This window comes from Talpa occidentalis, unplaced genomic scaffold, assembly GCF_014898055.3.
Source record: "Talpa occidentalis isolate TD23 unplaced genomic scaffold, MPIMG_talOcc4v2.1 talOcc4.12, whole genome shotgun sequence".
NCBI lineage: Eukaryota > Metazoa > Chordata > Mammalia > Eulipotyphla > Talpidae > Talpa > Talpa occidentalis.
In genome coordinates, this window is record NW_023601212.1 from 741589 (window position 1) to 764821 (window position 23233).

General features: G+C 66.1%; 1 protein-coding gene across 1 annotated transcript; it reads right to left on the reverse strand.

The window, feature by feature from the left end:
- Nucleotides 1-256: 256 nt before the first annotated feature.
- Nucleotides 257-22797, reverse strand: HEPHL1 (hephaestin like 1). The gene is made up of 13 exons (XM_037504639.1): nt 22628-22797; nt 16039-16283; nt 15131-15343; nt 14181-14360; nt 11669-11923; nt 11027-11195; nt 9406-9545; nt 9180-9311; nt 8360-8571; nt 7373-7523; nt 1960-2172; nt 578-791; nt 257-281 (listed from the first exon to the last, which is right to left on the reverse strand). Exons 1-13 carry the CDS (start codon nt 22795-22797, stop codon nt 257-259), a joined length of 2319 nt encoding a protein of 772 aa, XP_037360536.1.
- Nucleotides 22798-23233: the final 436 nt, after the last annotated feature.

The following is a 23233-nucleotide window of genomic DNA, read 5'->3' on the forward strand; positions in this document are numbered from 1 at the left end:
CGGGGCGGGTGATGAAGGAGGATGAGGGACGTGTGGGGCGGACGGGAGCCCCAGGAACGGCTCAGTGCCCAGCCAGCCCCTCGCGGGATGCCCCAGGGCGTGGGCGGTGGCCCCGGGCGGCTGTGTGTAGGGGCTGAGCTTGGAGGGGCCTGCTGGTCTGCCTGGGCAGGCGATGCTCTGCTGGAGCAGCCGAGGCAGCCCTGGGGGCCAGGCCCGGGTCTGGCCCGGGGAGTGGAGCAGTCACAGCCAGGGCTGGTCACCCAGTGGGGCAGCGGCTGGTGCTGGGCGGGAGGTCAGCCCCGAGCAGGCCTGGTCCCGCCTGGCAGAGAGGCCTGTGCATCTGCTCCTGCGGCGGCCCCAGGCGGCAGCCCGAACTCCGACCCCACCACACCTGGCTTCCCTGGAGCCCCCAAGGCCCCGGCCCCGCCCGCCCCCGGGAGGCCTGCTCCCTGGTCCTCCGGGCCCCAGGGCCGTGTGTCTGCAGAGCAGGACTCCAGGGCGTCTGGGGCCTGCCGAACCCCGCTTGGCGCGCAAACGACGACCCCCCCCCAGAGCCAAGGAGGCGAGGCCGCGGTACCTTTCCCCTCCTGCGTCCAAGTGCTGCTTTTCGAACTCCCAGTTTTTGTTAGGGGCATAATCCCATTCTACCTCCTCCACGGCGATGTAAAAGGTTCTTATCATCCCGTACGGCTGCTCGGGGGGGTCCTTGTTGCCGCAGCTGGTGACCTCGTAGAGCTGGTTCATGCCTCGCGCGAAGTGGTGCAAGGTGGAGCAGAACACCCTGAAGAGGCCTGCAAGAGAGACCGTCGCTGCCGCCGCCCGCCGGCCCGCGCCCGACCCCAGGCAGGTGCCAGGGAGGTGGGCCGGCGGGGAGATGCCACCTCGTGTTTCAAAGTCACACCCCACGGGGGGCCCTTCGCTTGGAGTATATTCCCTTGTGGAAAACAACAGCCTGAGATTCATTTGAAATGAAAAATTAAAACTGGCAGGCTCGCCGCCAAGAAACGCCCTCTCTGCGAGTTCCCTGCCGAACGCATCGGCCAGCAAAGCTCGGCCCCGGAAGTCGCCGGCGGGGGGCTGGCCGGGAGGCTGGGGGGCTATCTCAGCCCAGCCCAACTGAAAAAGAACCAATTCCCTGGAAGAGTCATCGCCCCGACAAAGTTCAAATTGGGCCACTCGTACGCAGTCGTGCATTTCGCCCTGAAGGAGTCGTGAACTGGACGGAGCAGCGCGCACAGGCACGGCCACCCGGAGCCGACGGCGACCTCGCCCGGGAGCCGAGGAGGCTCTCGCCACCCACGGCAGGTCAACAGGCGCCCGGCGGAAAGGAAAGTAAACCGACGTGCCCTCACGGCGACGGGCACAGCCGAGAGAGAGTCGGGCCATTTTAAGGAGAAACTCTCTGGGGAGCGGGCGCAGGCAGGTGGGTCTTCGCTGGCTCAGGGAGACACGAGGTGGCGGGGACGGGGGCGGTGGGTCGGGCGTCCGCGCGGGCTCAGTCTCCAGAGCTGCCCCGGCAGAGGCGGCCCCCACCAGCCACCCGCGGCTCCGCCAGCTGCCCCTGAAGGGCCCGTGGCGCCCAGGACCCGGCTGTCGCGGCCACGCAGGGAGGGGTCTCGGGAACCGGGAGGAGCTCTCTGGAGACAGCGTGGAAGGCTCCCCGCGGCCCCTCCTGGGCCAGGCCTCCCGCGCTTCAGCAGTGGAGGGGCCGCCTCCTGGAGGACCAGGGGGTGTGGGGCCTTGACAGCGGCGACGCCTGCACGGAAGCACCTGCACCCCAAGCTCGTGCACCTGCACAAAGGCTCCGCGTCCCTCAGAGCCTGGCTTTGCAGCAGAGAGAACATGTGTCTTGGTGCTGAGCCTGCCGGGCCCGTGTTCCAGCTCACGGCAGGCTGGCGGGGCTGCGGCAGCGTCAGGGACACATGAGCTCCGGGCCTCCCGTGGCCGCGCCACACTCACCTGCACGGTCCGGCTGCATGAAGGCCGTGGTGGAGACGTGCGGGAACAGGGCCAGGCTGTCGCGGTGGGTGCCCCGGAGATGCAGGGTGTTCCCTTGGAAGTAGACCCCGTGCATGTCGGTGTCGGTGCCCATCCCCACCAGGTGCCAGGACACCCTGTCATTCCTGCACATCTGGAGGCCAGGCTGGTTGCCGTACATGTAGCCGTTGACGGCTGCAGGGAGGAGAGAGACGGTCAGGCCCAAGCATCACGGGGGCACGCAAGGGACGCGTGCAGGGCAGGGGCCGGGGACAGGCCTGTGGGGAGCCCTGTCCTCAGAGGCCAGGTTGCCCTGGGAGCCTCTCAGCGGCCACTTATAACGGAGGCGCCGCTCACAGGAGCACTGAACATGCACCACTGCGCCATGTCCAAGCCACCTGCTCAGGCTGCTGGCTCGGCTTGAGCAAGGCGCCCGGTCTCTGACGAGATGGCTTGACGGCGCGGGACGGCCCCCCTGCCCTTGTGCACTGCTGCTGCCCGGGCTCCCCCGAGCGCTCCCAGCACCCCGCACAGCTGTCCCCCTCGAGGGTCTCTCCTGCCAGCTCCCCAGCTGCGGGGCTCGATCTCGTGGCCAGCGAGTCTGCGGGTGGCTCTGGGTCGGGTGCAGAGGCCGGCAGGTGACCACGGAGCGGCTGCTGTCTGCTGGCTGCTGGGGCGGGGGGCGGGGTGTTTACAAGAGGCTTTCCAGGAGATGGCTCTGCCCTGCGATGACGCTTATCTGCCCGTCCTGATAAAGCGACCGGAGGGGCTCTGGATAGTGACTCTACGGGAGGCCTTGGTCTCCAGAAACGCCTTCGCCGCAGTCCGCTGACCGACAGGGGCGCCTGGGGCTGACCTTGAGGGCGGCCCCCACAGGTGCCGTCTGCAGGGCCCTCAGCAGGGACGGGCCCCCATGCTGCACCTCCCCCTGCAGTGACCCTTAGGGCTAATGGCTTGCGCCACGGTCCCTAGGTCCGGCTGGGCAACCAGTGCGCAGGCGGAGAACAGCAAAACCCCCTGAAGATATACTTGCTGCACCTCCTCCTGCAGTGACCTCTAGGAATCCCTAGGTCCGGCTGGGCAACCAGCGCGCAGGAGGAGAACAGCAAAAAACCGCCTGAAGACATAGATAAGACGGAAGCCTGTTGAAAGATAACGACCACCAGAAGCCACTACAGGAATGCTGTCCGCTGGGAAACTTATCTCACCTTCTCTAGACCCACAAACTTTATTCTAATACAACTGTCTCTCTAAAATCTTTTCTCTTTCTCTGTTTAAAAGGTCATTGGTTTGCCGATTAAAAAAGAACATACAAAATCTAATAACTAGGCTGATTCAAATGAAACGTTACTAAACTCTGTGTATTAATAGAACTGCTAGCTTAATAATTTCTCTGTTGTATACTTAGCCTTGTTAGTATTAATCTAAATGATAAAAATATTACATTGTGAAAAGTAAAATTCACCCGTGTTAATTAATAGTAATAGTGAGTAGTTAAAACAAAAAGTAATCATATAAAACAAAAAGAAAAATGAATAGCCTAACTACTTAGGAATGCGCCTGGGTCCAGATGTAAATCACTGCCCTGTCAAAGATAAGCTAAACCTATAAGCAAGCTGATTTCTTCACTGATGTTCGCCATTCCTATGCTTTTAGAAAACATATATATACTGGTCACCAACTCAAATAAAATTACACTCAGATTTTCACTCTTGAAGTGTGTCTGTTTGTCATTTCTTTAACCGAATCCCTGACCACCCTGCGCAGTCTCTCAACCCTGAGACGGCCTCATCGTCTACTGCTGTGCTGGTCCGCGGCAGGTGGCGCCTGAACGGGGGGCCCCGAATTCAAATATTGCTGAGTTTTTCCACCCAAAGAGAGGTGAGTAACGAAGAGATTGCGTTTGGGTAAGCTATCTCCCTTCTTGTGTGTGAGTGTGAATGTGATTCCCTAAAAAATACCCTCTTTAAAAGTCAGGGATAGGATCCTCACTGAAGCGTCCGGAGCTTGCTGATAAAGGGTGATCAGTTTGAAATAGTGAGAAGTTTTTCTAAGAGTGAATGCTCGTGGTGCTGTGTGTGTGTGAGAGTGCATGAATACGGCTCCACGGCCTCGTAGCTACGGAGTCTGAGTGGGCTGCACCCGCGATTCCCGTGGAGGAACGTCATATGGCATAACGGTCATCTGCTCTTCGGAGTAGCCTGGTCCGGGACTTATACGGACAGACCTTAGCTAAGACGCCTCCGCAAGTTCCCGCGAGGGACACGGGCGGGCGGACAGCACAGTTGAAAGAAATCTCTGCTTGAGTGAACGAAAGCACCACGAGACCATGGGTCAACAGCAGACCAAAAATAGAGATCTTTTTCTATCTATATTAAAAAATATGATTGAAACACGAGGTATTAAAGTAAATAAAAAAGCTCTACTGAAACTTTATGAATTCATATTACGGGTATGCCCGTGGTTTCCAGAAGAAGGCAGTCTGTCACTGGAAACTTGGAAGAAAGTAGAAAAAGAAGTGAGAGAGTTTTATGGCCTTCATGGACCGTCTCAGGTTCCGAAACAGGCTTTGTCTTTGTGGGTACAAGTTAAAGATCTGCTGGTTGATGCCACTGACGCAGAATTGTGGGAAGGCCAACAGGATGAAGTTCAGGATAATCTTAAAAAACAATAATGATCCAAACACGTCATTATTCGCTCAAGCCTCTGCTCCCGTATTGAAGGAATCCCTTTCCCAGTCAGAGGATGAGTTTAATGATCATGAATATACTGAAATGCTAGATAAATTGACTTTCAAAAATGATAAACCCTCCCGCCCAACCGCTAACCTTTTTCCAGTTGTTACCAAACCTACAATTGCATTAGATAATAATCCTAATCATATCAAGGCCCATCGAGGGCCGCTGGGTGGCATTCTAGGATCAGCAAGGGAGGCCAGTAAGACGGGAATCTTGGATGAGGTGCATGCTCTTCTTCGTCCTAAACGTTTTATTGTTGCTCTTATTCTTGGTATTGCTGCATTAATTTCCTTAGTTACCTCTTTAGCTGCTTCCTCTGTTGCTTTAATTCAGGAAGCTAAGACAGCTTCTTTTGTGAATGACCTTACCAAAAATGTGTCCATGGCGCTCTCTACACAGCGGGACATTGACTACAAGTTGGAAAGAAAGTTAAATGCTCTGGAAAAAATTGTTATTGCTATTGGCGATGAGGTTCAACTCCTCAAACAACTGTCTACTCGATGCCATGCTCAGTTTCGTTTCATTTGCGTTACGCCTCTGCGTTATAACTCTTCCTTACATTGTAATCTTACCAAACATCACCTATTGGGTATCTGGCGTAACAATGACCTTTCTCATGACCTCTCGTCTCTCCAATCTGAAATCTCTGCTGTCAGTAAATCTCATCTGGATACTTCAGTCTCTTCCTTTGCTCATTCTCTAGCTTCTACTCTCCAATCTTTGACTCCTACTCACTGGTATCATCTTGTTCTTTCCTTCATTGCTCTTTCCCTACTTGTCCTTCTCCTTGTCTTTTAACTCCCCTCTGTGTCCGCTCACTTCACAGGTCGATCTACCGCCTTCAACGTGACATGTACGCCTACCAACTCCGTTTTAAAAAAAACAAAGGAGGACCTGCTGCACCTCCCCCTGCAGTGACCCTTAGGGCTAATGGCTTGCGCCACGGTCCCTAGGTCCGGCTGGGCAACCAGCGCGCAGGCGGAGAACAGCAAAACCCCCTGAAGATATACTTGCTGCACCTCCTCCTGCAGTGACCTCTAGGAATCCCTAGGTCCGGCTGGGCAACCAGCGCGCAGGAGGAGAACAGCAAAAAACCGCCTGAAGACATAGATAAGACGGAAGCCTGTTGAAAGATAACGACCACCAGAAGCCACTACAGGAATGCTGTCCGCTGGGAAACTTATCTCACCTTCTCTAGACCCACAAACTTTATTCTAATACAACTGTCTCTCTAAAATCTTTTCTCTTTCTCTGTTTAAAAGGTCATTGGTTTGCCGATTAAAAAAGAACATACAAAATCATAACTAGGCTGATTCAAATGAAACGTTACTAAACTCTGTGTATTAATAGAACTGCTAGCTTAATAATTTCTCTGTTGTATACTTAGCCTTGTTAGTATTAATCTAAATGATAAAAATATTACATTGTGAAAAGTAAAATTCACCCGTGTTAATTAATAGTAATAGTGAGTAGTTAAAACAAAAAGTAATCATATAAAACAAAAAGAAAAATGAATAGCCTAACTACTTAGGAATGCGCCTGGGTCCAGATGTAAATCACTGCCCTGTCAATGATAAGCTAAACCTATAAGCAAGCTGATTTCTTCACTGATGTTCGCCATTCCTATGCTTTTAGAAAACATATATATACTGGTCACCAACTCAAATAAAATTACACTCAGATTTTCACTCTTGAAGTGTGTCTGTTTGTCATTTCTTTAATCGAATCCCTGACCACCCTGCGCAGTCTCTCAACCCTGAGACGGCCTCATCGTCTACTGCTGTGCTGGTCCGCGGCACCCCCACCCGATGCCGAGCGTGGAGAGGACGGCGCAGGGTGTGGACCTGCCAGCACCCAGGCCAGCACGGTGCCTTCCCGCTGTGTCGGGAGCCAGCGGGGCTGGGGTCTTGCTTGAGCATCAAGCTGCCTGCTGGAGCGTCCAGGAGACCCTGGGACGTTAGACAAGAGCGGCCTATTTTCTGAAAACCCTTTGCTCAGGCTTTGGTCAGTGCACGACCTGAGGCTTGTCCACTGACCGCAGACGCGACCCGACGCTCTGCGATGGGGGCTCGAGTCGGGCACTGGGCCGGGCTCTGGGCTGCCTGTGTGGGCCTGGGGCTTGCTGGGGGAGGACAGCGCTTGGGGGCGCGTGTGCCACCCCCGTGTCTTCAAGGCCATGCCCATGGGATGCTCCGTCCTGGACCCGCCCGCCCAGCGATGGTCTCCAGCTCACCGGCCGCTCCTGGGCTGGTCTATGCGCCCTGCGGGGTTGGACCCCGGGCTCTGGCAGGGCAGGAGACCCCCGCGTGGGCTGTGGCGCCGCGTGGAGCCGAGGGGCAAGGGTGCCGCGCTTCAGCCCCGGTTAGCCCCAGCAGCCGCCCACACTGCCTGCGGCGGCCTGCACAGCCCGCAGTCGTCAGGCGACCCCGAGGGGTGTTTGTCGTCACTGTCTAACCCGCCCTGTGCCGTGACCGCCTCCGGGCTGGCCCCACGTCCATCTAGGGCTGGCCCCACGGCACAGCATCGCTGGGACACGAGGAGGTTTCACCAGACCTTGAGCGTCTTACAGCCAAGAACAAATCCCAAGCGGCCAGCCCTGGGGCGGTGGAGACCCCGCGCCCGCCGCCCTGGCGCCACGTCGGACGTGGGCTTCCTACCGTGCATGCGGTTGGACTTCACGAAGGCCTTGTCCTCCTTGTCGACACTGAGGGGGCGCCGGGTGAACTTCTGGATGTTCTCATCGAGGTACTGGCTCAGGTTCTCATCGAAGACTGTGAAGAGCAGGTGGAACTCCTTGTCTATCTCCTTCTGGAGAGCGGAGAGGGAGGATGCCTCAGAGCACAGCCGGGGGGTTCTGAGTCCTGCTCCGCTTTCAAAGGGGACTCGGGCTAGCGCAGGAGCCTTGCGGGGTCCGAGCACGATGCGGTCGGCGTGACCCGCACCGACGCGTGTCCCCGCCCACCCGCGTGTGGATGTGCACGGCAGGGCTGGCTGGTCACTCAGTGGGGCCAGGGAGGGCCCCACTTTAATGCTGGAGAGACACCCAGAGACGTCGGGCCTGTCAGTGGGCACAGCCACCCAGGCAGGGCCCCGGGAGCCCCTGTTCTCCTTCCAGGACGCCCCACGGCTGCTGCTAACGCCTGAGCCCAGGAAAGACAGCGCCAGGAAACCTTAGCTGCCCTGTCGCACCCACTCGAAGGGACCTTGGGGTTTGCTGCAGGCGGCCAGGGTCGCGGCCAGCCAAGCACCGCTCACAGCCAGCCCCCTCGGGACTCGGGACAGGCACGGCGGCCAGAAACACGGGGCTGTGCTGAGAGGGGCTCTCGCTGGCCAGACAGAAAGTTATCTTCAATGCAAGAAATACTCTGAAATTCGCATGAAGCCAGGCCCTCAGGAGCACGAGCCGGGCCTCCCCAGCAGGCAGAGAGCCCGGTGGGCGTCCACGCACATCTCGGGAGACCCCAGCATCAAAGCCAAGCCCAGGGAGCGCCCCCGGACCCGCTGCCGCCAGAGGAAATCCTGGGCTCCTGACGGGCATCTGCAGCTGGAACCTGCCAAATCAAGCTCCCCTGATGCAGAGAGCGGACTCGGCGGGCTGTGTCCGGCTCACCTGCATGGCCCCGGAGGGAGGCGCCCGTGCCTACCTGCGTGCCGTCCGCGTTGAGCGCCCCCTTCCTGCAGAGCAGCAAGGGCCCCACCAGGCCGGAGCTGGTGTCCTTGATGGGGTCGACCGCCGAGAAGTAGAGGTAGGTCAGGCATGGGGGGTCGTCGGCCGTGGGGCCCACGCTCTCGGGCACCGTCCACCTGTACACGAAGGTCTCCCCTGGCTTCACGTGTGCGCCCGGCTTCAGGAAGCCTGAGGGGGGAGGCAGTGCTTCGCACCGGGCAGGGCAGTGGCTATGTCTCGGCGCGGCCCCCCTATGCGCGCTCTGGGGCGGTGCTGCCGCACGGGACAGCACAGACCACCTCGCTGTCCTCACGCTCCCTGATGCCACGCGGCACACGTGTCGGGAGCCACGGCTGCCCAGTCGCCATCTGCAAGTCCCCGAGACGTCCGAGCGGCCTGTGGAGCTCGCGCCCGGCCCTGCAGAGGACACCCAGGAAGGCCAGACGGGCCACGCTCTGAGGTGTCCGGAATCTGAGAGGCGGAATGAGGACGTGGCCACTCCCTGGGTCACCAGGCTGTGCGTGGCTGCTGGAGGACTCACACTAGGGCTGTGCCAGGATGGTGCCCGAGCCCCGCGCGGCCTGGCAAGAGAACCCGGAGCCTCTCCAGCCCCACGGGCAGACGCGCTGGGGCCTGAGCACGCCTTACCTGCGGGCGCCCAAGCCTGCCCCGAGACACCCCGGGGCCAGGCCCTGTCCTGACCGCCTCCTCCCGCAGCCCGTGTCCCTGCCCGCACGTACGGGGGTGACAGGGAGTTCTCAGCCCTCACCTGCCCACCCGGCACAGGCTGGACTCACCGTCCATGTTGGGGGCCGCATCGGACGCCTTGTCGTACATCACGCCGTGGGGCAGGACGCTGTAGGCCCTGTCCGCCCTGTTGGCGAAGGTCACCAGCAGGGTGTCGCCCACCTCCGCCCTGATGACGGGGCCTGGAGGGAGCGGGGGCGGGGTGAGGGGTGAGAAGGCGCAGCGTGGGGCTGGGGCCCCGCGGGCCGCCCCCCCGACGCGCGTGGGCCACTCTACCCAGAATTCCGAGGTGGGCGTCCGCCTCCGAGAGGCGCTTTCTTTGCGTGAACGACGCGTCCGTGTACTCCGTGTACCGGGCCTTCCAGTACCTCCCGCCTATCCTGGAGTCCCCTTGCGTGAAGTAGAGCTCGGAGTCGCTGAGGGGAGAGGGTCTGGCTGAGCGCACCCGCCCTGGTCCCGGCCCGCACCGCCCGCGCCCGGCCAGCCCAGCGGGCTCGGAGCTGGGTGACCTGAGCTCCCCACCCGGAGGGCCGGCAGACGCCTGCGCCCCCGGGAACCCCCCGGCCCACAAGGTCGCGGAGGGCAGAGCGCACCCCGCAGCGCCAGCCCCCGAGTGCGGCCAGTGGCGGGGCGGCCAGGCTGGGCGCGCAGTAGGCACTTTGACGCCGGCAAGGGCGCGGAGCGCGGGTCGGGTCCGTCTGTAGTGAGGGCAGGGACTGCGCATGAAATGCCAGGGCAGGGGACGGGACGGCCCGGCGGGCGCCACCTCGACACAGCGTCCCTCGGGCCCGGCCAGCGGCGGTCGGCTGCTCCTTCCTGTGTCGGCGCCTTTCCCTGACCTTTGAACCCCCCTTTCTGCGCCCTTTGGCCTCTGTTCTCCCTCCTCCCGCCGCCGGCACAGCGCAGGCCCTGCTGGCCTCGTGCCCCTGCGCCCCCACCACAAGAGCCGCTGGGGGCCCCACTGCAGCTCCTGGCCTGTCCAGAGCGCCCCGCTGCCCATGGCGCCGCTGCCCGCCCCCGAGCCCCAACTCAGCCCTGGCGAGCGCACTCACTGCAGGGTGGGCCTCTGCGCCCAACACCGGCGTCCGTCCACCAGTGCCCAGGGCGGACGGATGAGTGAGGGGTCTTGCGAGTCATCCCCAGCACCCTCAGGCCCTCAGGCCCAAGCAACCCGCAGGTAGCAGCGGGGAGGCTCCCGGCCCCACCCCTCCAACCCCGCCCCAGGCCCCCTCCTGGCCCCCTTCCTGGGCCCCTCTTGGCCCCCCTCCAGGCCACCCTCCAGGCCACCCCTCCAGGCCCCCTCCAGGCCACCCCTCCAGGCCACCCCTCCGGACCACACCCCTCCAGGTCACGCCCTCCGGCCACGCCCCCATCCGGCCACGCCTCCGGTCTGAGGTTCTGCAGTCAGGTCCTGCGAGCCGCGGTCAGACCTGGGGCGCCACACACTGTGGGCCCCGAGGGGCAATGCGGACTCGGGGGTCCAGGGAGGCCTACCCCGAAGGTGACCTCAGAGCAGGACCGGGAAGGTCAGGGTCAGGGAGGAGGGGCCAGTCTGGAGAGAGGCCTCCCTCTGCACCAGACAATCCGTGGGCGCAGATAGGCGACCTCAGGGCCAGCTCACCCCGCCTTTCCTGGCAGGCCTGCCCGCCCCCTCCCCCGCTGGCCGCGGCCGGCTGGTCGCCATGGGACGATACCCCAGCACCCAGCACTGCCGCTTGCGCCCAGCAGCCGCTCAACAAAGTCCGGCGACAAGCGTGGCCCAGGCGGTGGGCGCGTCTCCCCCCTGCCCCGTCCCTGCCGGCTCTGCTCTCCCGCCACGTGCAGCTCAGGCCGGCAGGGCCCACAGCGGCCCCCGCAGGGAAGGCCCCGCGCACCAGGGAACAGCAGCTGAGCTCACCTGCCGGTCGCGTTGAGGGGGAGGCCGCTGAACTTGTTGTAGCCCTGAGGGGCGTAGTCCCAGAGCACCTTCTCGGCCGCGATGAAGTAGTGCCTCTGCTGGCCCTTCAGGGCCGGGTGGGAAGCGTGGCCTCTGCAGTGGCCCACGTTGTACTGGCCCAGCATGCCCGCTGCGGACAGAGCAGGGCCTGGGTGAGCCCGCAGGAGGGGCAGGACCCCGAGCACGTGTGGCTCGGGCTGTGGTTGCCCGTGAGCAGTGAAAAGCAAAGGTAAACGGTGGCCTTCCCACACACGAGGCCAGCTCCCCTCCCAGGACGAAACAGGCAGGGCCTCCGGGAAGAGACCCGAGGGGCATCTGTCTTTCTGCCTCAAATTTGCCTCACTCTGAAAACGTCCAGCTCTGTGCAACTGCCGCATCACAGCCCCTGGAGACCCCTCATTTCTTCTCATCGCCTCTGTCTGTTTACAGGGAGGTGGTCGGTAAATAAATACCTGCTCACGGGCGCCAGGTGAGCGGCGCCACCCCGTCCCTGCGTGTTCACTGTAATTGCTGTAACGCACTCAAGACGCGGCCAGCGGTCGGCGCGGAGCGAGCCCGTCCCGGCAGCCGCCCTGCCCTCCGCCCGGACCCCAGCCCGCTCACCTTGCAGGTGGTCGCTGACCTGGCAGGTGATCATCCACTTCCCAGGGTTCTGGACGATCATCTCCGCCGTGAGGAAGGTGGCGGGGAACAGGTTGACCACGTCCGTGCGGTGCCCCCTGCTGACGAAGGTGTTGCCGTAGAAGTAGATGGAGTGGATGTCGATCTCGTTCCCCATCCCGAACAGGTGCCAGGACACCGACTCGCCGACGCACATCTGGGGCTCGGGGAAGTTTCCGAACAGGTAGCCGTTGAGGGCTGAAAGCAGACACACGCTGGCACAGGCGCCTGCGGGGTCCGGGCGCGCGTCCCCCGGCGCGGCAGGGCCAGGGCGGCGGGTCGCCACGGCCTGTGAAGAGGCCTCGGTCCTCACAGAGGAGACAGCCCAGAACGGGCGGTGGGGCTTGGTCTTTCCAAGAGAAAAGCCCCCGACGGAGCGGAGGCCGGCAGGGACGTGGGGCAGCGTGGGGACGCGGACACGGGCGGAAACGGAGCCGCTGGGCCGACACCCTGCAGGCCGCCCCGGGGACTGCCGTGGGGACCCGTCCACGCATCTCACGGCCACCAGGACCCAGCGGAAGACCTGACGTCAGCGACCGGTAGCGGGAGGAGAAGAAAGGCCCCAGCAGAAGGGGAGTAGAGGGTGTGGTTTTGTTCTGACTTTTACGGAAGGGGACGGACTGTCCACCAGGCCCTGCTGGCTCAGACTTCCGGCTGGAGCTGCAGCGTCAGCCAAGACCCGAGGCCTCTGCCCCGTCTACACAGTGGTGTGACTTGGGCCAGTGCAGAAAAACGGGGTTTTAAAAAGTTATAATGTCCCTTCTCAATTTCAGACTGAGCGCGGAAGTGATTATGACTAAGATAAGAATGACTCAGGCGGCGCAACTGTTGGCGCCAATTTAGACGAACGCTCGGTTACGGGTGTTTCTCGAGCAGCTCCCGCAGACCAGTTGTCCTCGGGCCCTGGCTGCGTCGCTCCGCCAGCTGGGGCAGGCGTGGAGGCGCGAGAGGGCCGCTCTGAGCAGCCGGCGGCCCGGGGCACGCGGGGTGCTGGTGGGCGCACGCTGCCCCTTCCCACTCCAACCAGCAAGAGGAAGCAGGAGGCCAGCGCGGCCCCGACCGCCGCGCGAGGCGCTCCCGGGAGGGCGGAGGCCAACCCCTATCCGTCAGGGATAAACGTGAGCCGCTCACAGCGAGGAGCAGGGCTTGGGTCCGTACACGAGCCCGAAAGGAAACCCGTGCGCCACCCGCAGCGCAGCGCATCACAGCAGCCCAGGCGGGAAACAAGCCGCGTGCCCGCCAGACAGGGGGTCAGGGCCGGGCCTGTCTACGCAGGGGAGCGCTGCGCGCAGAGAACAGACGCGCGGCAGTCGCGCAGCCTGGGTGGCGCTGGCAGGGGTGGGGCTCGGAGGAACAAGACAATATCGGATGGTTTCACTCCCACGGGGAACACGGGGAAACCGAGCACGGGGCCGGGAGAAAGACAGAGCCTGCAGACCCACCCTGGGTCTGGGCGTCCCGCAGGGGAGGGGCGGGGGGGGCCACGACGGGGGAGGGGAGCAGGGCACGGTGGTGACGGTCACGGGGGCTGCGGTGGTGGTGGGAGAGCTACGGGGGCTACACTTGGGGCAACAACGATGTAAGAAAATAAACCTTAAAAAATTAGGTTTTATTTACGCTGCGCATCTCATCCCCCGCCCCCTCTCTCCTGAGCACGCGGTGCCGGAGCAGCACCCAGAGGAGATGCCCGGACACACGCAGAAATGGGGCCCTGGCGTCTGCACCCCAACACTGGGCTATGCAGCAGGGGCGCCCCACCGCCCCCACTCATAGCGCCCCCTCCCCGCGCCAGCCGCTCTGGCTGGACAGCACTTTGGCCTGAGGCAGGACACAGACCGGCGGCGCCCCAGCTCCGTCCCACGTGACGGCGCCTGCCGGCTGGGGGCAGCCACAAGGTGAGGCCGGTCAGCGGAGGACTCGGGCCTCGTGTGTGGTGGACACGATGGGGATTTTCCTTCTGCTCACCGGCGCGCCCCAGGAAAACTCGGGCGCGACCCCCTGCGAGCCCCACCCCCTGGACCCCGCAGACCGGGCGGGAGCCGCTGTCTGGCGACACGAGGACTCGGAGAGTCACCGCTTCCCGCGGCAGCATCTGGCACGCTGCCCTGTGCTCACTTGTCTGGGAAACACGTCGCATCTGGCTGCGTGTGGAAGCTACACACAGGGGACGATCTTTTGGGCCACTCGAAAGTGGGGACCAGCTAAAGCTAGAAGTTGCCATCGGGGGCTCTGCCCAGCATGGTGCTGTGCCCTTCTCACCTGCGCATAACCCCCGGCCCGAGGCGGGCCTCCCGAGCGTCCCCGCCGCCACACGCACCCCGTTTCTGTGCCCGGCTTTGTCCCTGGGTCACGCCCAGCGCAGCTCAGGCTACTGTCCTTCCGCAGGCGACCCGCACGCTCCCCGGCGCTCGCCCATCACGAGCTGCGGCCCGCGGGCGGCCGGCCCGACACTCACCGTGCATCTTGTTGCTCCTCTGGAAGACGGGGTCCTCCTTGTCCACGGAGGCGGGGTCGGTGCAGAAGTGCCGGATGTTGTCGTCCAGGTACCAGCTCTGGTTCTCGTCCACCAGCGTGAACATGATCACGAACTCGCGGTCCACGTCGGTCCTGGTCCCCGAGTACTTGTTCAGGACACCTGCGGGCACATTCGCGAGAGAACAGCCAGCGGGTGGCAGAGGCCGGGCCCGATGGAGGCGCCGGCTGCCCTCACGGGTCAGGAGGCCCACGTGTGAGTGGCCACAACACGCAGGGGCCTTGGTGGGGGGCGCACCGGGGCCCCAGGGCAGACGGCCCTGGCTCCGGGAAGCTGGCTGTCCCCGGGGAAGCCGCCCGGCGGGCGTGGATATGCCGGCTCCGTCCCCCGGGGACACAGTGGCTGAGGTCACGTGGTCAGAGGCTGAGCGGAGCGTCCCGGCCACCGGACCACGCTTCTCACCTCCCCGGGGCTTGGGCGGAAGGGTCGGGCCCTGCGGTGGCGCAGAGGAAGCCACTCCCGCCACCGCCCTGGCTCGCTGGTCTGAGCAAGAGCCCTGTGCAGCTTTCTGGCCACAGCAGCACCCCAGACTTCCAGGGGAGACCCGCACACGTGACATCCAAGCACCACCGGCATCACTCGTCCCTTCTCCCACCGTGGAGTCCAGCTCCGGCCGCAGGTGCCAGAGCTGCAGCGCAGGGTCACGGCGGGACGCCACCGGGGTGCCCCCACACCCCTCACGCTGGGACCCGGGACCCGTTGTTACCCCACGTGCTCGTTTCTGAGACGCGGGAGGCGCCCAGAGTCCCGGAGGCCCAGCCCATCGCGGGCAGCGTCACCCCACAGACAGCCCAGTGGGTCCTTCAGCTCACGGCTGCTCTGTGACCCCGTGGGGCCCGCGGGCTCCCCCAGGCACTGGCCGGCGACCTCACCTTCCTTGCACACCAGCAGCGGCCCAATCAGCCCCGAGCAGATGTCCTTGGGGGCGTCGATGTGCGAGTGGTACACCCAGGTCAGGCAGTTGGCGTCCGCGGGGGCCGGCGCGTACTCCTCCCTCACCGGCCACACGTACGTGTAGTTTTTGCCGGGGGGGACCATGTCGTCATCCTTGTTCCTTCCAGACGTGCCGTCAGGGTACAGGGCTCCTTCCAAGGCAAGCAGAGGGAAGTCGAAACCCGGCCGGGCCGGGGCCGCTGCGCTCCAGGCTCCCTTCCCGGGGGCTGAGGCTCCAGGCTCCCTCCGCCATGAGCCGAGGGGGTGTCGGGGAGACGCCAGCAAGGTCAGGGCCAGAGTCCAGGCCCTGGGAGGGGGGTCAGGGCCTTCGTCAGACCGGGCGGGGCAGCCGGGGCGGTGGCCATCCCGCCCTCCTGCTCCAGGCCGCCGGGCTCGGCAGTGACCATGGGCTGCAGCCAGGGCCCGGAGCCAGCGGTGCGGCGGCGTCCGCCGGGGCCTCCTGGTGCGCAGGAGCACAGCAGGTGTACAGGACACGCTTCCGAGAAACGCGTGTGTCTCCGAAGTCTGAGACAGTTAAAATAACCCGCAGGGACCAGGGGAGTCTGTGCTGCCGCGTCAGAGAGGCGGAGGCTGGGCAGGCCCTGGGGGATGCTCCCTCCTGACGGCGCCCTCCAGCCCCTCCTGGCGGGGCTCTCCACGTCGCGGCGGTCACCCAGCTCTACCTGCGCCGCTGCCGAGGAGGGAGGCGCTAGTGTGCCGCCCCTCTGTACGGGCGAGACTGAGAGGGCGGCAGGGAGGAAGGAGAGGAGACAGGGAGCCGGCCAGGGGGGCGCCCCTGCCGCGGTCCCACCCCTGCACCGGGCCAGCGGCCACCAGCTGCACCCACCTTCCGAGTCCTTGTTGTAGAAGACGCCGTGCGGGTGCAGGGAGTAGGGCCGGGAAGCGAAGTTCTTCAAGTGGATGACAATCACGTCCCCCACCTCCGCCCTCAGGATGGGGCCCAGAAACCCGAGCCAGGGGGGCTTGGGGATCTCCGTGGAGTAGGTGGCATCGGTGTAGTGTCTGTACACCGCCTTTTTGTAGAGGCCGCCTATCCGGTTGGGCCCCCTTTCAAGAAATAAGGTCGCGAGTCTGAAAGTGAGAAGGAACACGCGTCACCCTTGCAGTCCCGAGAGAGACCCCGGCGCTCACCTCAGCAGCTCACCAAGCTCGTGCGGGTGTGACGCCCCCGCGGCCCCCCAAGCCCTGTAACCCTGCAGCGCAGCGGGAACCTCAGTCCACCCATGAGGACGCCCAGGCTGAGGGCGCAGGGGGCGGGCGCAGCCTCCAGCAGGAACCCAAACTGAACCAACGACCCCCGGCCAGGACAGACGCACCCCACTTTTGCAACTGACGCATGTAGTATGCGCGTGCTGCATGCAGGGCTCTAGGCGCGGCGGAGAGACACGATTCATGTCCCAATAATGGTAGAACCGAGTGCAACGAGCAGTGGGCGCCAGGGTGCCAGGAGAGCAGCTGACGCCCCGCCCAGCCTCCAGGGGCCACGGCTCAGGGAACCCCGTGGCCGGCACCCCACGCAAAACACATGAGTGAAGGCAACTAGGGCTGGAGCAAGGTGGGAATGCGGCCGCCCAGAGCCAGCAGGAGCAGGAGGAGGCATGTTGGGGGGTGCCCAGGTCAGGAGGGGGAGCCCCGCCAGGAGGCAGGCAGGGAGGGCGCAGGCTGGGGAGGCAGGCGTGAGCGCCACCGGGGAAGGCGGGCGAGGAGCCGGGCAGCGCGACCTCGCAGGCTGGCACACGGGGCTTTCACGCACTGGGGACACGGCGGCGGCGGAGGTGAGGGCAGAGCCAGGGGCGTGTGTGGGGAGCGGGCACAGCCAGGAAGCGCGGGTGCGCGTGAGGACAGGAGTCCTGACACCGCTTGACCGGGGCCCCCAGCCGCCTGGGGCGTGGGAGGGCAGGACAGCAGCGCTGGGGGAGGGACAGCTGGGCAGGGTGGGTGCGCGGGGGGCCCGGAGATCTGGGGCTCGTGCTTTCGGCGCCGACCCAGACGGGCAGAGACGGCGAGCCTGGCGGGAAGACCCTGGCCGCGCCGCCCTGCTCGCCCGGCCCCCGCGATTCCAGGGCCGCGGCCGCGTTTCCTGCGAGGGTGTCCGGCCAGCGGGAGCAGCCGCGAGGAGCTGCGAGGACACGGGCACCGAGAGGGGCAGCGCCCGGCGACCCCCGCGGAGGAGCCGGCTTCCCACGGCCTCGCTCCCCTGCCTGCCCCCGTGCAGCCGAGCACCCCAGACCGCACAGGAGCAGCTCCCACGCAGCCCGCCCCGCCAGGCAAGTTATTGCAACAATTTTGCAAAGTCTGCGGGATGCAAGTGGAGGGAGGAGGAAGCGGAGCAGGCAGGGGGAGCTGCGCCCCCCACGCTGGCCGTGCAGCCCAAGCAGGCGGGTGCGGGCTCCGAGGGCGCGCAGGCCCTGGTGTCTGCTCGGGGCGCCTGACGCGGCGCTGGAGGGGGCAGTCACAGCCGCCGGGGAGGACGGGTACCTGAGCACACGCTCTGCCCTGGGCACCCTTGCACGCGTGCGCACAAGGACACACACGCGTGCACACAGGGCACACGCACGCACGCGTCCGCACGCAATCTGGGCAGCAGCTCCTCGCCAGGAGCAGCCCGCAGAGGTGGCACGGGGCGAGGGAGGCGCTCCCCCACAGGCTGCCTGCCGTGGCCCTGACGACACGCCTGGATGTGGGTCAGCCCGGCCTCCCACGCTGCAGTCACCGGAGGCACGAGGCTTCCTGGAGCCCGGCTCGCTGCCTGCCCACGAGCCACGGCGTGGGCGTCGTCAGGGCCCTGCCCAGCGCCAAGCTCCGCTCCGCTCCCCTGGAGCAGACAAGGGCAGCGCACGGCCTGGGCATGCTCTCCGGGCTCCGCGTCCTGTGCTCCAGCCGGGGGCCAGCGCCCCCCAGGCCACCGCGAGGCCCCAGCCGCCGGCTCCACATTCCCCCAGCGTGCGCGCGCGGGAACCGCCAGGCACCAGCGCCGCGGGAGCCCCGGGCCACAGCAGCCACCGGGAGAGCGGGGGCCGGGCGCGCTCGAGTACGAGCAGCTGCCTCTTTGGTGTCTGCCGGGCGGCCACCCCGGCTCCTGACCCTTTCTGGCAGCCGGAGAGGCGCCCGCCCCGCCCCGCTGCGGGTCTTAGCCGGGAAACAGAGCGAGGGTGCCCCGGGGCGCCGAGCAGCAGCCCCCAGCGGCCTGGACGCTCCCCGCGGCCTCTGTGGGCGGCCATGGCCCAGCGCGCACCCACGGCCTCCAGCCACCCCAGCCACGTGCTAGCGCCGCCCGAGCCAGGAGGTGTCTGTTTCCTGGGGAGGTGCCAGCGGGCTGGGGAGTCCCCCTCACCTGCTTAAAAGACAAAACGGGGGTGCAGGAGGCCGTGATGCCAAGGCCGGGTGGCCATGGGAGGGGACAACTTCGAGGTCCGGCCTGTTGAGCCCCGCCATGGAGCCGAGGGGGCCCCGAGGGCTCACGCGGAGTGCACCTCACCACCCCCACCCTGGAGCGCGAAGGGTCCCCTCACCCCCTACCCCGGAGGACCAGGCTGTGGAGCCGGGGAGGGCGCGGGGCGGGGGCTCAGCCGGGGAGACGAGGCGCGCGCCGGGCCGGCCAGCAGCACTGTCCACGCGGGGCCCACCCTCCGCCTGGGGAGCGCGCAGGGGAGGCAGCGCGCAGGGCAGTGGCAGGACGGGCCCCTGCACCAGGAGGGCGCAGGACGGACGGGCACCGCTGGCACCGCTGGCAGGGAGGGCGGGGACGCGCGTGGATGTCTCGCCCGGCGCCGCCACGCCCTCCCTAATTGAATTAATGGTTTTTAAAGCCGGCCATGCAGGCCCCGCCCCGGCCAGCGCCTGCCCGGCTCCCCCTTCACCGCCCAGGCTCGGGCAGGTCAGCTGGGGCGCGGGGAGGAGCCAGGACCCGCCCCCTCTCCCCGGTCAGGACGCCCCCAGACCCTCGGGGCGGGGCGCCAGGTCCCCGGCTCCTGCTGTCCAGCCGGCCTGTGCTGGGCAGGGGCCCATGGCAGGCAGACTGGAGCCCCCAGGGCTGGGCTCTGTCTAGAACTGGGGGTGCAGTCCGTTCTGCAAAGCTCTGAGTGGAAGGAGGAACCCCCACCCCAGTGGGCCTTCCCAGAGGCCAGAGACCCCGAGTCGGGCCTCCACACCCACACGGGGTCACAGACCTGGGCCTCCAGGCCCCTAACTGGAGACAGGGTCCCTACAGGCAAGAAGAGGGGAAGGCCTCTGAGACCAGGAGAATTTCTGGGGTGGCCTGGGGGGACGGGGAGGGGCCCACAAGCCACCGAAAGTGTCCTTCAAAGGGAGAAGCCGTGGGAAGGTGGAGACAGGTGGGGGCCACAGCCCAGCGGCCAGGGAGGCGCAGGGCACGTGTGGCCTGTGGAGCTGAGAACCTGGCGCTGACGTCTGAGAACCCCGAGTTGTGACCGTCAGTCACAGCAGCGCCGGACCCTCACGCGGCCTGAAGCCGGCCGTTCTCCCCACTGCCAAGGCAGGGGCAGGAGCTCTGGGCTTGCCTGGGACACCAGAGACCCACGCCGCCGCGAGCCAGGCCTCCGTCCCCCCCAGCCCCCGGCCCCCGGCCCCCGGCCCCCCGCCTGCTGGTGCCCTCCGTGCCTGCCGCGCGGTGAGGCCCGAGACAGCGGCCCAGTACGTCGTGCCCGAGTCTCCCCAGCCCACATCCAGGCCTGTCTCTGCAGGTGGGCGGGAGAGGGGGCTCCCCCGAGAGAGCCCCAAACCTCAGCTTCCTCCGCGGGCAGAGCTGTGGCCTGTTACACTCTCGCCAAGCGGAGGCACCACCGGCTGCCGCGGATTCCCGGGACCAGGCTCTGCCCGCCGGCCCGCCTCGCCGCCCTCACAGGCCCTGCCCGCCTCACCTGGCCGCCCAGGCTCCTCACGCTCCCCAGCCCTGGCGCCACCCTCTGTCCTCCTGGGTTTGGCGGGCTCCCCTGGCCGCGACCACAGGGGCCCTGACTCGCTTCACTGTCACCGGCCCGAGCTCGGTGCCCGGGCGCCAGAGCCGGGAGGGCAGCGGAGCCACCTGGCCTCCCCGCCCTGGCGGCACAGCAGGGCCGGGGAGCCGGGCGCGCTGGGCTCAGGGTGTCCGTGGAGAGCTCTGGGCCTCGGGGAGGGCCCGGCCAGAGTTCTCAGAGGCAGGGAAGTGGACAGAGGCAAACGCAGGCTCTTTCAAGAACTGCCCTCGGACCCCTTCCCAGCCCGGCCTCCTCCAGCCCCTGCTCTGCACACGGCACCCCCCTCGCTCCTTCCGCAGGAAGAGGTCGAGACGCAGCCGTCAGGTGCCGCCCTCTCTCCGTCTGGGGGCTCGCTCCTGCGGCTGGGGGGCGCCTGCCACACGGCCTGGGGCGCCGGCGCGGGAGCACGGTGCGCGCCTCGAGGCCCGACGGTCCCCAAACCGCGGCCACAGTCCAAGATGCTGCCCTTGCCAGGAAACGCGTGAGCACGTGGGGAGTTGCACCCACGCTCCCCAGTATCCCTCGGTACCCCCCAGTGTCCCCCAGTGCCCCCCGGCCCCCCGCAGCGACCCCCGCCCCCCACCGCTACGGCCTGTGGCATGGTGCCTGTGTCCGTGGCGCAAGCCAGGTCAGCACCCACCCGGCACCCCTCGGGGCTTGCCCAGCGCCCCCTGCAGCCACTCGGCCAGAGCAGGAGCAGCTCGAGGTTCCTCATGCCTGCAGGGAGCCGGGACCGGGGTGCCAGGGGTGCTGCCCGAGGGCCTCGCTCCACGGCCCTGCCCCAGCACCTCCCGGTCACCTCTCCTCCTAGGACACGGGGCCTGCTCCAGGCAGGGCTGGCCAGGCCTGCGGGGGCACCCGACCCGCGGCTCCCGGACTCCCCTGGCTTGGACACCGACTCGGCCGGTCAGTGCCTCCTAGAGGAGTGACCGAGCCACCCTAAGCTGCCTTTGCTAAGAAGTGGGACTTTCCAGAACGTTCCTGTTGCTGGGGCTGCCTCCCCTCAACGCTGAGCTTGACTCCACGGGACAGGGTCACCCGTGCCAGAAGCAGGCCGTGTGGGGGCAGGAAACGTGGGCTCTGGGGCGGGCCAGTGAGCCGCTGAGGCCTGCGCCCTGGGACGGGTGCCCCAGAGCCAGCTCCTGGTGGGAGGCGGGCAGCACCTGCAGCCGCGGGAGCAGCGCCTCTGGGAGGGCCTGGGTGGGGCAGACGCCCTCCGACGGCGCCCCTGGTGCGAGCACCCGAGGGACAGAGCCCTGAGTCTCCCTCCAGCACACGGACAAGCCGGCCCCGGGGACTCCCAGGCCTGGTTGCCAGGACGCCCCGAGGTCTTCCCGGGCCTGTGCCGGTGGCTGCCCGGCGTCCCTGAGCCTTTGAGCCCTTCTGAGGAGAGCAGGCCTGGCTCTGGGAGGCGGGCGGAGTGGGGCCCCTCCAGCCCCAGGCACCGGCGCGGGTGCGTGCGAGGGAGGGTGAGGGGGGCCCCGCTGTCCCTGGAAGCAGCCCTGGACGGGCCCTTTCCTGGAACCACGGTTCTGGCGACGCCACCTGGGCAGCCTGCGGGCGCTGCCCTTCCTCAGCACAGCAGCCTGCCCGCGCCACCCCGCGTGGCTGGAAAGCTGGAGGCCGCGTGGCCAAGGGGGCCGTCCCTCCCTCTGGCCTGGCGGGTCTGGCCCCGGGGGCGCGGGCAGACCCCGTGCTGCCGGGAAGGGCAGCGGCCCTGTCTTTAGAAGGTGGCAGCTGAAGCGCAGGCTCTCCCTGCCTGAAAAGCAGCTGGCACCCGAGGGCCCGCCGGGCCTGCCAGGACGCTTCCCGGGATGTTCTAAGAACAAAGCTGAGGTGCAACCGAGTCGGAGCCAGCAGAGGTCGGGGGAGCCCCAGGGGACGAGTCAGATCCAGAGGATCCTGGCTCCTGAGGGGGGCGGGGAAGGTGCTGCTTCCTGCAAACCCAGGAAAGCCAGGGAGGGGCCCGGCGCCAGCACCTCGCCCTCGGCCGCCAACAGGGACCTGCCCGGGGTCGGAAGGGGGGGCCGCCCCCTTCGAGGAGGGCTCCCGGGAGCGCTGAAGAGCCCCACTTCCTGAGCAGCGCAGGCCGGGGACCAGCGGCGCCTTCGCCTCAGAGGGTTCGTTCCAGACCACAGACTTGTTTCGCGAAACCGCTGAACCCTCACCGGGGCTCCCAGCGCCCGTCGGAAAGCCGCCACCTGGACACGGCCCTCGGCCGTCCCGCCGGCCGCCGGCCCCCCTCCCGGAGCCCCCCGCGGGCCCAGGCGCCCTCACCACCCGCCGCGACCCCGGGGCTCGGGCTCGTCCCACGCGCCACGCGCCAGGGCTCCCCGGGCAGGGGCCCCGCGAGCACCAGCCCCCCCTTCTGGATGCAGCCTCCCGACCACAGCCAGAGGCAGGCGAGCCGGGGCGTCTCCGGGGACCCCGTTCACTCACTTGTCCTCCGAGAAGCTTCTCCCGGTGATGACGTTCTTGCCTTGGGGCACATAGTCCCAGTACTCCTCCCCGATGCCGATGTGGTAGGTCCTGGTGGCTGCGCCCGCCGGCCCCGCCGGCCCCAGGAGAGCCAGGAGCAGGGTGCAGGCAGCCAGCCGCGCGCGAGGCATTTGTGGATGTGAGCAGAGCCGCGGCGCAGCGGCCTCCCCCGCCCAGCTGTTATGAGGGAGGCGTGGCGCCCGGCTCCTCCTCCCGGGGTGCCGGGGTTGGGACCCAGGCCGCCGCTGTGCGCGCAGAGGGGCGCGGGGGCATTGGGGGGGGGGCGCCAGGTGCAGCGCGCGGCCAGCGCCGGGGAGCCTCGGCCGTCCACCCTCTGCCTGGCCGCGGCCTGTTTCTCTGCGCTCCGGGGCTCTGCTGGCAGCGGTCACTCACCCTCGCCGGGAGCGGAGGGGCAGCCGGGCCGAGGGGCGCCCCTCCCCCTCCACACCCGTTCCAGGAACACACGAAGCCGGGCGCCTGGTGGGGCATCGGGGACGAGGAGGGCAGAGGCTGACTCATCGCCATCACCGTCGCCGGCTTGTTTTATAAGGCGACATGAAACCATCC

Coding starts and splice junctions, on each gene's coding strand:
- HEPHL1 (XM_037504639.1), bottom strand. CDS start 22,797: ATGCCTCGCGCGCGGCTGGCTGCCTGCACCCTGCTCCTGGCTCTCCTG. Junction 14,361..15,130: donor GCTGCTGGTGTGCAAGGAAG/GTGAGGTCGCCG, acceptor ATGTGCCCGCAG/GTGTCCTGAACAAGTACTCG. Junction 792..1,959: donor CATGCAGCCGGACCGTGCAG/GTGAGTGTGGCG, acceptor TCTCTCTTGCAG/GCCTCTTCAGGGTGTTCTGC.